Consider the following 14,701-nt stretch of genomic DNA (forward strand, 5'->3'; position numbering starts at 1 on the left):
CTTTTCTGGAAATAGTTCATATAAATCATTTTACAGTAGTTGGTGCTCTTGATGTGTTCCATAATTGAATGGTTACTGGAATTGTGTGCATGTGTAGTAGGTATGGGTTTTTCTGTCTTCAGTGAATAGAAATTTGTAAATTGGACAGTTTTTTGAGATGGGAGGTCAGGTATGAGAAAGCTTCCATTACAATTGCCCTCAGCTCATCAGTGCTGTAGTTAGCTAAAGTTTCTTCAGATAACCTTGTTATTGAATAATGTCTTACTAGTGAATATTCCAGTCCCTCTCATACTTGCATGGTCACCTCATTATACACCAGCAGACTGTTCAGGAGCAGCTCAGCAAGTTGTCAAGAAAACTTCAGAGTACAACAATGGGTTTCATAAATTGTGAGAAAGCATTCAACTCCATTTCAACTCAAGCAGTCACAGGCACTTGGGAGGCAGGATGTAGTGCCATTGATAATTCAGCGGGAGTGTTGGGCAGACTGTCCATCCTAGGCATTCTTTCTGTGATGGGCAATATCTGTGGTTTATGGATGAGTGTTGTGTGATTGGCTGTGTTACACAAACTTTATAGTTTTCTTTTGGCTACCAAAAATTCTCATAGTTCTTTGGTCACAACCCTGTGTAGTATATCTAAGAAATTGTTAAAGTAATGATAGCGATCAAAAGTCCACACAGCATTTCATATTAGCTTTTGATATTTTCCTATCCTAAGCCTCGGACATGCCAGTATGAAGGAACAGAATGTAACTACTGGCAGGCCAGTCATGGTTGTGATGTGGCATGAATGTTGATGTTGACGTAATGTTAGTTTGAAAAGTTGTCTTTAAGTTTGAGAACAATTTTATCACTGACAGGTTTCTGACAGCCTTCTTTCCTTACTTAGATCCAAGGTCATCATCAAATGCAGAGTCCAGCAGTAGCACCTCCAGTACCGCTGCCTCCTCTGCCACCACTACCACCACCACCTCCTCGGGAAGCACCAGTGCTACACGTGCTGCTGTAGGTGCTGAGGCAGCCGGCAGCCGCAGCAGGAGCAGGAGGGGTTCAGGCAGCCAGGACAGAAGCAGCCCAGGCAACAACACTGCATCAACCTCAGGGGCCTCCGGTGAGTAACAGGTGGAAGGGAACAACTTTGTCTACTCAGCATGTCATTTCTTTGTTTTCTGAACCTTTCTTGTTTCCTCATGCGTATCCTTATTCAGGGCACTGGACCAGGAAGTCTTTGTACTAGCCGTGGGCTTAGTGTGTCCACACCCTCCCCAGCAAAGCCATTATAACATCCTGTTACGGTAGATTAGTTTTGCAGTTTGTCCATGTTTTGTTTATCCCTTGTGGTTTTGTTGCCTTCACTTTTCTGTGCTCTCTTTTCATTGATCAATATTTGTTCACCTTGCTATTTGGAGATGAAACATGATGGCGCAAAGTGGCTGGAGTGTTCTTTTAATTCTTTTAATTGACCTAGCCATCTGCTCTGTTTCAGAGGGTTCTGGAGGCAGTGATGGCAACGCTGGCATGATGAGGCTGGAGCACCCGCGCTGCTCCGTCATGGTGGAGGTGCTGGATCAGTACACACAGATACAGCGCCGCCTGGAGCCCTACCTGGCACGCTACTACCAGGCCATGGCCAACGACCCCGTCTACAATGACTGGGTGAGTAACTCAGAAACATTGGAAGCACTTATTCATAGGAAGATATATTATGACACCACTGTAAAACACAACCAGCCTATGTTACTAATGGGCCTGGGCTGACCACCAGAGCTCTTCATGAGAATCTGCCAGCACTTGCCTACATATTATTTATAAACAAAAATCACTTTGAAAATGAGTTGTAGATGTGTTGATTTGGGCTAAAATGGATATTTCATCAGACTCTATTCTTTGCTCTGATTAACCTTAAACTGTGTTAGATATTACCTCCATGTAAGCTGATAATCTGTGACCCTTAGGCAATACTCCTGAACTACATTGCTCCCACTATTTTCTGCCTGTCCAAGTTACATGAAAGGTATTTGTTATTTTTCTAAATCTACTTGGAACTGTGTAAGATGCATCCCCTGTGTAACCTTTCATCACTCGTAACCTGGTAGCAGCGGGGATCGTGTTTTTTAACGGTCCCTCTAAGTGAGAAAAATGAGAAAAAATCACCCCCCACACAAACCATTCCATAATATATATCAAAGCATTTGTGATCAGATTATGTGTCATTTATTTTTTGGGGTTTATATCATGCCACAAATTTGGCCCGTCGCTGCTACCGGGTTTGACCTATGGATGTATAAACTTTGTTATCTCCATTCCAGAACTATATTTTTCCCACTGCTTATACTCGTCCACATTACAAGAAAGATACCTTTTTAACTTACTCTGTCCATTCACGGTATACAATGTCTTTTTAATACATGTGAATTTGTTCATATTAAAATTTACTTCTTTCCTTTCATTTCTCTTGCTGTAGTAGATGGAGCTGCTGTTGTGGTGGTTATGTGATAGTTTCTTTTACCTATTCTTTCTGTTGTATATTTCCTCCACCATTTTCTTTATATTACAACTAACACACTGACTCTTGAAGTACTTACAATGATGTCATTCGTGCAGGAGAGTGAGTCGCTGCAGCAGGAGCAGTGGCTGTTGTGGCGTGTGTCTGAGGTGCTTCACTTTGTGTCGCACGCCATGCACGCCATCAGTGACATTATGGTGGACCTGCGGCGCGCTCCCCCCCGCCAGCTCCGTGCAAGACCCATCATCATCCAGCAGCCAGCACTGGTACAGGTGGGTATGGTGCCATATGACCTATCCCTCATGAGCCTTATTCTCCACACCTCCTACCCCAGTGTCCTCTACTACCCTCCCTCTCCCACACTCTTCTTAAGTGACCATCCTGTGCCATGTGACCTTGCTTCCTAATGACCCTTATTCTCCTTTCCATCCCCAACCCCTTATCATACTGTCCCTCTCCAACACCCCTTCATGAGTGACCATTCTGTCCTCACCTCTGATCAGAGTCATTCTGTCCGCTGCTTTCTAAGAGAAAGTAATCATTTTGTTCTTTTCTGTTCCATAAAAGTGGTCATCATGTGTGTGCTTCACTGAAATGCATGTTTATTTGTTATTATTGTAGCCAGTAAGAAAGAGTTGTTCTTAGTAATTTTGTCACCATCACTTTTGAGGTTTAATATTGATCTTGACTTGTGTTTGTAAAAATATCCCATTTTCTTGTGATTTGTGATATGGTTCTGTTGTCATGGTGACCTGTCTCCTCTGAAGGGATAAGTGTTTGTTCCTTTGCCTGCTACTTTTAGCCAGGGTTGTTTGATTCAAATCAAGTTGATTTAAATCAAGATTTGAATTATATGATTTTTATATTTTAAGAACTATTGACTTAGATCCTGATTTTATTACATGGCAAAAATATGAAAGGGAAATATAAACAAAGGAAACACTTTGAAATCAGTATTCTCCCTTTCAACTTCAGAAGGTTTCATGAGCTGGCCAGTTCATAATAAGCATATATTTTCAGGCAGTTACATATTGTGTTCTGTCTAGTGTCCTGGGGCATAACATGACATTGTATGCCTTTCTGACTATCTTGCTGAGGCAGAGTGATAGTTTCAAAAGGATTTTACAACATAACCCACATATTCTTTTATGTTACTTATTTCCAAATGATGAGTCAAAACATTCAGAATCTATGCAGTGCAACCACAGATTTACAGCTTCAGTTCCTTTGCTTGATTCAATTGTTTTCTCATTTATTTTTATATTTTTAGATACTTTTAGGTGCTACCTGTAGTGGTGTAGGCTCTCTTTGAGGGGTCTCTTAGATGACCCCAGCCTGTTAGTGGTACAGGCAGATTTTATATGTAGTGGCTGCCATTATATATGACTAGTTTGACCCTTGCTGCCCCCTGGTGCTCCACTTCAACAAAGTCACTGAAGTTAGGGCTGATTGAAGATCTGGGCAGCATGTGGGTAATCTTCTGCCACTTGGTGATGGTTGAAAATTGTCATTGTGCATCTGTGGGAAACGAATCTTAGTCCTCGGCCTCACCACACCTGCACGCTGACCACTTGGCCGCCGCTGCATTATGTCACAACACTACCAACCTGCCAGCCAAGATCTTTACACTTCTGAATTGATGATTTTGTGAGGTTGGCCACTTGTGTCTGTCGTATCCAATAGACATACACGGCCATTTGAAGTTGTGATGGTAATGCGTATTATCAGCTCATTGTGAAGGTTAGACCAATCATCCGATGGGACTTTGTTTCATTCATAAGGTCTTTGACACATTTTCCATATTTATCTTAAATCATTGATATGGATTTGTCTGCAATTTCTGTTCTTGTTAGAGAAGTGTATTGTGGCCACAACATCCCAGCCATTTTATAAAACAGATGTTCTACCAATCTGAATGAAGGATTGGTAGGCATGACTGGGAAATGCATTACCTAATATGTATTAATGAAATCCAGTATTATAGCCCTTTTTGTGGTATCACTGACTATTGACATTACTATATGCAGAGCAGTACCACATTTAGAGCACTGTTCACAATATGTTTGTCCGCTGTTTCACTGCACCAATACTTTTTTTTACCTTGTGTATACACAATAAAACAAGTACAGGTACCTCTCAATTCTGTGAGTATTGTGTTCCTGGTGAGTTTGTGTAATGTAAATTCCTGTTATGTGAAAAAATGTTCCCATAGATCAGTGTAAAAACATGTAAAATCTATGTGTGTGCGTGTGTTGTTTTTTGCTGAAAATACATATTAATAATAACTTTGTGGCATTGAGGTTATGGCTTCCGGGAGGCAGCCACTCTTATTGTTTTTGTTGGTCTTAGTCATGGTTTGTGGTTGGCTTTGTTTGGAAGTTTGTTTGATAATAAAAAAGTACAGTAACACCAGTAATCCACACTATATTCCAATGGTGGTATGAGGCTCAATCATTCACCTCTTCTTCCAAGTCTTGGTCTTGGTCATCGTCCGTCTGTGCACCGTTAGTTAACACCAAGGAGTGAAGAGGATGCCCTATTCTTTATAGAATGCTGGATCAGCTCTTGAACTATTGATTTGGATTTGAATCTGGATTCAATCTGCAAAAATAGAATGCCTCAAGGCAGATTGGCAGATCAAAACAATATCAGTGGCAGGGCAGGACCTACGGGTACTGTGACTGGCCGTATTTCTCCATCAGTACTGTTGTTCATGACCACTGTTCTACATCCTTAGTGCCTACAAACGCATTTCTGCAACATAATCTTATTATCACCTCCACACGTTAATGGAGGCACTCTTGGGGTGAATGATGAGAATTTTGGTGTGTAATCTAACTGTGCGGGAGTGTGACTTGGCGTCCTCTTCTACAACCCAACTCAGGAGCCACCAGATCATGATCCGACCACCCAGATCATGATAATCTAGATCTCAATGGTAAATAAAACACAGGCTTTACAACCAGATCAGTAATTTAAATCAGATTATGGCCTCAAGAAGGAACAATGATGCATAGGAGTGTGTACACATGTGTGTGTGTGTGTGTGTGTGTGTGTGTGTGTGTGTGTGTGTGTGTGTAGCTGATGTGTCCACTGCATGAGGACTGGAGCCGAGCTGAGTGTGACTATCAACATCAAGCAAGTTCAACCTTGCAGTGCTGGTCAGGGTTGCCAACTCCTCCATTGCACTTTCTGAGGAACTTGCCCATAAAAGTGGCCCACGTGGCCACGCTTTTCCAGGATTGACCATGGAGAAGTTGAAAGCTGGCATCTTTGACGGTCCTCAACTCTCAGCTCATCAGATCCAGAGTTTGAAAACTCGATTAAAGAAATGGAACTGGAATCGTGGAAGGCTTTTGTTCTTGTCGTGAAGAACTTTATTGGCAACAAGAAGGCCAGGAACTTCGCAGAACTTGTCACCAATATGCTGACTGCTTTCAGAAACCTCGGATGCAACATGAGCATTAAAATGCATTGCTTGTTCTCACATATAGATTGGTTTCCTGAGAATCTGGAATCAATGAGCAACGAACAGGGGGAGAGAGTCCATCAGGACATGAAAGAGATGGAGACCAGGTATCAGGAACGCTGGGATGCAGTCATGATGGCTGATTACTGTTGGACTCTGAAGAGAGGCATCCCTACCACTGAGCATTCTAGGAGTTCGAAGAAACGGAAGTTCATGTCCTGAATTTTGAACAATGATGACCTAATATCCAATTTACATGTACTTACCTTTTTCAATGTCTACTATTCAATGTACACTTATCAATTTTTGTAACATTTAATTAATGAATTGTTAGACATTTTTTTATTTTAAAAACCTATTTCGGATGAAAAATATTAACAAAAATCAACTGAAAATGTCACAAAAGTGTAATTGATTTAGTTATAAGATTGACTAACACAAAAACCTCACCTGATCGAGAGAAACGGGTGTCATTTTTTTATTCTGCGGTGGAAATTTGTCCTAAATCATTTGAGAAAACTTGACAACTTACTTTTTTTTTTTTTTTTTTTTTTTTTTGTGTGTGTGTGTGTGTGTGTGTGTGTGTGTGTGTGTGTGTGTAACCCAGTGTTTTATTTCTTTTACGATTGGCCTATAGCGCCAGTAGGCTTTCTTGATGGTGCCTGGTGGTTGGCCCTAGCCTGTTAGTACTGCAGGCAAGTGTTTTATAGTGGCACCTTGATGGGCTCATGCTGCCCCCCAGAGCTCCACTTGGTCCTCTTTAGAGAGTTTTACCAGAGTCTGGGTTGAGAGGCAGTCAGCAGGACAGTATGTGGGTAGGCTTAGGCCGCTCAGCGATGACTGAAAATTGTCAGCTTGTAGCACCGGGCTGGACTCAAACCTGGTCCTCCAGTACACTGCACCCACACACTGATCACTCAGCCACCACCTTCCCACACTGAATTTGGCATTTATTATTATTTTTATTTATTTATTTATTTATTTATTTATTCATATGAGTGATTTGGGGCCTCATATTTTGTGCAAATGAATAACAACCATTACCTGACCATTGTTTAATGTGACAAAATGTGGAAACACTGGGGGTCATGGGGTGGATCCCTCCATTAGAAGGTTACTTATATGTTCACCTGTCTTTTAGTGACCCTAAGAGAGGTTGAGGTGGGCAGAGTCCCCCTCTAGGTAAGAGAGTGAACACTACCATTAGAATTTAGTTATGGTGAGCCATGGGTTTCGCTGCTGCGTCGCTATGGGCTCCTCCGCCGCCCATGATGCACAGGCGAGCACACACTTATATTGATCTCTACAATCTTGTGGTTTTCTGTGAGGTTTGAAGGTTAGTAGAAGACACACATGACAACAGTAGAGCTGATGGTTAACCCGGTAGCAGCAACGGGCCATATTTGTGGTTTTACCGTGTACCAGCGATGGGCCACAAACCCCTCAAAATAGAGGATGCACCAATTGATTACAAATGCGTTGATATCTATTATATAATGATTTGCATGAGTGATGATTTTTTATCATTAATTCACTTAGAATTAATTAAGAAACATGATCCGCGCAGCTACCGGGTTATGTAGGAAACGAGATATTGGCGCATTAATAAAGCCAATCTTATTTAATTCTCATCGTATTATGGTTATCAGTCTTTTGCGCAACAAATAAGGCCTCCAAACACTCGTGTGAACTAAAAAAAGCTTTTTTGGGGGGTGGGGGGTATTTCGTTGGGGGTTAAAAGGAAGAAGTAACACCAGAAATAGAACGCATTAGTCAAGGAAATATTTACCATTAATTTTTCAGAGAATTGCCTTGCTAATTTTTCAAATAGTTATTTCCAAACATGGATCACCCACATCCTCCTTCAGTACTTCCATTTGAAGCTGCCGTCATTTTCCTCTGTGCAGTTTCAGTCTTGCTACTGGACGCTGTATCTCAAGGTTGCAGTGTTTTCACCGAGCTCTCCATTCTTTCTCATTTGTGGCTATTCTTTCAAAACACTGCCACACTTGATCACTTTTTCTACCAGGTACATTGTCTTGTGGTCAATGACACCACTATTGTCAGACAGTGAGGCTGTTACTGAGTGATTAAGAGCCAAACTACTACATACTGCCACACACAGGACGTGTCCAAAACATTACATGATTAAGTTTGACTTAGAAACTAGATAGAGTTATGGTGCAGTGCTGGCCAGTGGCTGCAGCCAGTCAGTCCTGGGACTGGCTCGGCATGCAACCAGGTTACATATGATGATGTAATATGATGCAAGAATACTTCAGCATGTTTTCACAATAATGTATAGAGAATATTAAGGTGTACATTCATATATGTAATTATATTTATTTGTAACAAATATTAAAAAAATTTGATTTAGATGAAAAAATCTGATTTAGATGAAAAAACTTTTCTATATTAAACCCTTAGATTACGGCGATCATATACATAAGTGCGCTACCACACGCCCCACCCGTACGGGGATCATACATATGATCATCACACTCTACGCTCCCTACATTCCAAATATACCACCAGTTCTTGACTCAGAAGAATGATGGAGGCATCTGGCATCCGTACACACTCTCATTCGTCTCCAGCGCGCAGCCTACCAAAGGCCACAGATCACTTTCCACTTTTGTTCGGAATACATCTGTCATGTCTCGTGACGCGTCAAGCAGTTCCTCTGATCCTGGCAGAAGTAGAGTGCGGGCGAATCAAGGTGACAGTGACTCTGATGACTGATGTGGTAGTGACATTGACAGAGGAGGGAGGGGCAAAGTAGAGAGAGAGAGAGAGAGCGCGAGCGAGAAAGAGAGCGAGTGGGGTGCTTCCATGCGACGCGTCACGGCCATGAAAAAATGCGCAATATTTTCGGCTGTCATAACTTTCTTATTATTATTATGAGAGAAGTATTATTACACCACCATATATACTAGATGAATATATAATTATTGCAAAGAAGAAAGACACCATTTCCACCTCTTTTAAATGCCTAAATTTTCCCCGTGCACACCATCCAGAAAAATATATCACCACCCGTACACTAAGGGTTAAGAAAAATCAACAACCCTGCTTTTAACTATATAGACCAAGGAAAGTAATTCAGCAACTCTATAATGAGGGTGATGCCTTTTCCTTGAAGTTTTGTGGTGCTGTCGAGGAAGTTTGTTGCTTTTAATAATTTTTCATTTTCTTGTCTGTGATTGTTGAGAATTTGCTGGAGCCTTAACCCTAGATGTTCAGCCTGTTTAGATGGCATATATTGTGACGTAGTTTTATTGTGGAAATGTTTCTCTGAGGAACATGGACGCTTATGCTGATGCTTGACTTTCAGGCCCAGATCAACGTGACCACCAGCTCCGACCCGTCACGAGGAGGCATGAGCGTGTTCAGCAGCCGCCCCTCCACCACCTCCACCTCTGCCACCTCTCAGGCCACCACCGTCAACACACAGACCTCCACCTCCACCACTCCAGCACAGACCACCTCAACCTCTTCCTCATCATCCTCTTCTTCCTCTGCCACATCCTCAGGCCCCTCCGCTGGTTATCTGCTGGTGTCTGGGCCTTCCACTGCTGCTCCTTCTGCTGCCACCACCACAGCTGCTACCACCACCTCCTCCTCCCCTGCCACAACAGCCACAACAGCCACCACCAGCCCGGCAGCAGCCTCGGCCGCAGTGAACCAGGCCCGCAACCTGGCGTCCCTCCTCAACCTGGGCACCATGCAAGGCTTTCCCATGGACGGCGGAGACCTGGTGCTCATGGAGGTCGGGCCGCACGGGATCACCATCGACTCGGTGTCTGCGGAAGGAGGCTCTGGAGGTAGTTGTTTGGTGTTCCAACCACTTGTTTGTGCTATTCTGTCTTGTCTGTTCTGATTGTTGTTATCTCCAGCTTGCTTACCCTGGTCCTGTTTGCCTTTGTTTTATATCTCCTAGTCTCTGCAGGTATTTACTCATGTATCCCTTTAATGCTGTTATTTCCTTGTTTCTCTCTTGTCTGGTCTCCTGTACAAAATTAGTGACCAGGGAATAATGAACTGAACAGTCAATGTGCTCAACACCACCCTAATGCCCCCCCTCCTCCCCCCCAACAGGAGGCTCAGCACCCCCCCCAGAGTTGATACAGAACCTGGTGTCCTCCATCACCACCCAGCTGGGGATGCACATTGGTGGTGCTGCTGCCAATTCCTCTAGTGGTGTGGCCTCCACCACAGCCTCCACCACCACTGCCTCGGCCTCCAACTCCACCACCTCTGCTGCAGCCTCCACCACCAGCAATGCAGGTGTGCCTATCACTGGCCCTGGACGGGACAGTCAGGCTGCCGGTAATAGGTGAGTGTAGTGTTGTGTTGCATTGTGTTGCGTAGGCTTAAAGGCAGCACAGTGAGAAGTTACACTGTTCCTGCCTATGATTATGGAGTCATCAAAAGCACAGTATCTTCTAGTCTCTGTATAGATTGCCGAGTCACCAAAAAGTGCTGTAATTTAATGAAATGAAGTAACTTACCATCTAAAATTTGACATGGCTATCTGGCTATTGTAATGTATTTAGGTGGAAGAGATTAGTGGTCCAGTAATTTGGTTATTCTCTAAGGGCGTATCCATTGATGATATGGCCATCACAGTATAAAGAAAGAATATGTAATGACTAGCATGTCTTGTCCACCCAAAACAACAGTGCTGTGTTGTGCCCTGTTGTGCTGCACAGTAAGAATGTGGAGTTAGATTTTTAAAAATTTGACTTGGACTCCTACTTAATGAAATTTTAAGGTTGCGACTTTGACTCCGACTCCACTCCCCTTGCCTGCAAAATAAATTTCCCACAAAGTGGCAACTGTCTTAGCCGTGCATCCAAGTACTTACATGGTAACTGATCACATGAAGGAGTCAGACTTGTAGATGTTTTTACCGACTGACTCTGACTCCAGCCCAAAGCAGCTGACTCCTACTAGGGCTGGTATTACAAGACACTTTCGCTTCTCACATCAGCTATTTCTAAAGGTCAAAAGGGGGATCAATCAGGTTTTAATGAGTGTTTTTTTAGGCTCAGGGTACAGAAGAAGGGCCAAACTACCACCAGGGTCATAAAACTACTCCTGGAAATGCCCACAACTCCTGCGAAAGCCTTGTCAAATAGGTGTTCTTGGGCAGCGAAATGTCTTATAATGCGACCCCTAGACTCCTGACTCCCACTCTGACTCCACACCCCTGCCGTAGAGGCATCTGAACAGCACAGGGATAGGTGGCCTCAAGTAATTGCATTCTGGGTTCGGACTTATCAGGAAACAGATTCACTTGAGTGACTTGCTAACTTGTACAGTCATTAGAAGTCTTTACAAAAGTGACCTAAAGTTTGCCTCATGTGGCCCTCAGATAAAGTACTTTTGCCTTGGTGACTCATAGAGCTTGGGTTGCTGCATCCTCTGTAGCTACTCGTACATACTTGTAGCGATACATGATATTAGCTGTGAGGAACTAAGGTAGATTACATCCATGATAGCCCTGGAAGACTTGGGGGCTTATTATATATGATAAAGAATAACTTAGAAAATCATATATATTGAATGTTTCTCTCCTTCACAATTTCTAATCAGATTTCCCTCTTGTTATACTGCTCTTCATAACTTCATTTCATCTTAAAGTTTGTTTACATGTATCATTTCTAACAAAAAGCTTAATCTTAGTTTAATTTTACCATTGTTTTGCTCTATAATCAGACACTTCATAACAGAGCTGGGCGAGGGAGTGGAAATTTAAACACTCTCTATTTAATGTGCAATTAAACCACAATATCTGAGTGTGGCCTTGGACCTAGAAGTTTGTAACACTGTAAAGGTCAGTATCTTGGCAAGTAGAAAATACTATATTCTCAAGTGTATAAAGCTAAGTACACACATGCAAACAGAACACCGTATCATAACAAGGTTGTGTTGCGCAACGAAGATACGTGTAACAGGGTGTGGAAACATTGAGTTCATAACTGAACCTTGTCGCATTGCAAACTCTCGTGCGTCCCGCCTCGCTCACTTGAAGTCGGTCCGTGTTTGGAGGTTGTAATTTTACTATCAACAATGGCCACTCTACCAGTCACAGCTGTTGTGTATGTCTATATATGTAGTGCAGCGACTATGCCTTTGGCTGACTCGGTAGGGAGTGGCTCTCTCGTCTCGGTGGTCGCGGGTTCAATCCCAGGCAGCCGGCGAATACCCTCTCCTAGTCTTGATTAATTTCTCATGTGTTTCAGTACACGCAGAGGGCATGTAGGAAAAGAGGAAAAGAGAAAATACAGCTCTCGGGGCATGACCTATATACATTATCATACAGTGAAAAAATATACATTTAGTGTTTAATTACATTATAGATTAGCCATCTCTACACACCTCTGCCTGTTCCAATACTCTTTTTCTTCATCTCCCTTCTCGTGACCTCTTGCAGGGAACTCATCTTTTTCTTGCATTCTTCCACTGTCTTCCCTGCTGTCTGGGCTGTCTCTGTCCACGCATCATTGCAAAGCTCTTTATTAAAATGGGTTGAGTGTTTTGCATCCCACAATAAAGTCTTCTTGAAACAGCTTATATGAAGGACTGTATAATCACTCCAGTCAGCCAAGGTGGTAAGGCACACAGCTCATACGAGTAGTTCACACACAGTGGATCAGTAGGAGGCTGACTACTGAGCTGTCAGAGAGTTGAGCAGACACTAGCCGGTTGATATGCGTCGAACACACATCCCGTCCACACACCGCGTAACCTCACCCCGTAACATCCTTTGATGCAATGCGCCAGAACTGACAGTTGGTGGGGTGCGAGAGAACCTCGATGTGTGACGTATATATTTGCCCGGGTGTTATGCAGTGACTTTGGGAGGTCCCGTCCACTATGGCGTTTTTGTTTCATGACGGAATTATGTTACGATGTTCTGTTGGTGTGTGTGTACCCAGCTTAACACTTGTTACTTGTCATCATGCCACTTTGCCAGGCTCGTTACATTGACGACTCTCCCTCGCTGCCTTGCATTAACTCTCGCAGAATGTGCCAGAGCATTCTCTTTGAGCTTTTACAAGGCTGTGTTAAAAGTTATTATGACAGCCTGTCACAATGGCACCACTGCTGTGAATAATATTTGGACAAATTATGAAACTTAACGCAGCAAAGATAGTAAGAAATGAGTAAACCCTTAAGGATGGTTAATACATTGGCTCAAAAATTAATAAGAATAGAATTTGTATTGAAAATTGTAAAAAAAAAATGCCAGTTGATGTAGTACTTAGATTAAAACAATTAATTTTCCAGTATGATACTGGGAAAGGAATGTTTGTTGGTGGGTGATTTTGGTGGTGGTGTAGTCCAGTACCACACCACTCTAAACACACTGTCCATGCCATTCTTTCTGGTTTTCATGCTAGCTCACAGTCTGCAAGTCCTGGCTCCTGGTAAGCATGGCAGCAGACCTCTTGCTTTCACATCCAAATGTTCATCTTGACTAAAAAGACTCTGCTTACATACAGAGAGTATGAGTTTCATAAATGCAAGTTTTATGAGATGAAACAGTAATGAGATGCCTATTGCAGTGCAGTGGATGGATGAACACAGTTAAGTCAGTAAACATAGACTCCTTGAGGTTTAAACATCAGACATTTGTCTTGAATTTTTTCCTTATCATGGAATGAATGTTAGTTAGTCTTGCACATAGGGCCATGGTAGAGCCAGATGCATGTTTTCCTGTCAACTTACCAATGCTTCATGAGGAGTGCCTCAGCCAGCCATGTGCCGGGCTGCTTAGACGAAAGTGCTGGGAGACAGCAGGAAGGAGCTCCCTCTCCCTTATTGAAAGATGCAAGACCTCCGACCAATATCATGCTGTTGTAAGGGAAGAAGGGCACTGGGGCTTCAAAGAGCAGACTGTATGAGAGCTCTTCTTTATTGTTCACATTCTTTTTTGCACGTGCCTGTGCCCCAATATGCTTATTCCACTCACAGGGAGGATCATTGCAAGGATTCTGATGCTTCACGGGGGCTTGAAAACTCCCTTATACTACCAGGGTAAAAGGCAGAGGCTCAGGGGTGTGCTGCAACTGTTCAGCATCTCATGGATCTTTTTACATTTTTGTTTGCTTTTGTAAGCTCCTTAGCTGTATTACTTAGGTGCAGTTTTGTTAACCAAAGATTTCTTAGTGAGAAAGTTGGATGTGCATTATATATTTTAGCAAAATAGTAGCATTACTTTTGTTGTGACTTTTGTTATACATGGTTTGTGTGTCTGAATAAATTCTCACACTTGGTTACGACAGATTGTGAAAAGTACATTCAAGTGGAGTGTCTGAGCCAAAAGGAGAATTATTTACTCTCTAAGATGGGCCTCATCCCGTGGCAGCTTGTTGGCAGCACTCAGACCTGAACAAGTCCTCCGCAGGTGTAGTTTAGGGCTCTGGGTTTGGAGAGAAGGTAGTGGGAACATTTGTACCTCCTAACAGACTTACACATTATATATATTATTATTCATGGTCCTCTTGCTTTCTCAAAGTCATTCCTCATTCACACATAGTCATATGTTATCCCCTCCCCTTTCCCAAGTGTTTTTTTCTTCCCATCCTCAACCTTTCAGTGTAACTTTGGTTTATAAAAAATCACCAAAATATGATGCAGTGTCCTGTGGCACATTGGTTATATGATTCCTACAAGATTGGTGCAGTAGTCAGGGCTTTAGGACATGATTGTTTT

General features: G+C 42.7%; 1 protein-coding gene across 7 annotated transcripts in view; it reads left to right on the forward strand.

Moving 5' to 3' along the window:
• The window catches only part of LOC127003827 (large proline-rich protein BAG6-like), a 33,296-nt gene that overhangs the window by 11,311 nt on the left and 7,284 nt on the right, over positions 1-14,701 (forward strand). For 6 of the 7 annotated variants that reach the window (XM_050870895.1, XM_050870896.1, XM_050870897.1 and 3 more), the window contains exons 8-12: positions 892-1,113; positions 1,489-1,658; positions 2,607-2,780; positions 9,312-9,804; positions 10,076-10,313. In XM_050870895.1, coding sequence (XP_050726852.1) covers positions 892-1,113; positions 1,489-1,658; positions 2,607-2,780; positions 9,312-9,804; positions 10,076-10,313 — 1,297 coding nt within the window. The remainder of the gene's footprint in view (positions 1-891; positions 1,114-1,488; positions 1,659-2,606; positions 2,781-9,311; positions 9,805-10,075; positions 10,314-14,701) is intronic. The other variant, XM_050870893.1, reaches the window with a different exon arrangement.

Source organism: Eriocheir sinensis, chromosome 26 (assembly GCF_024679095.1).
Source record: "Eriocheir sinensis breed Jianghai 21 chromosome 26, ASM2467909v1, whole genome shotgun sequence".
NCBI classification, from domain to species: domain Eukaryota; kingdom Metazoa; phylum Arthropoda; class Malacostraca; order Decapoda; family Varunidae; genus Eriocheir; species Eriocheir sinensis.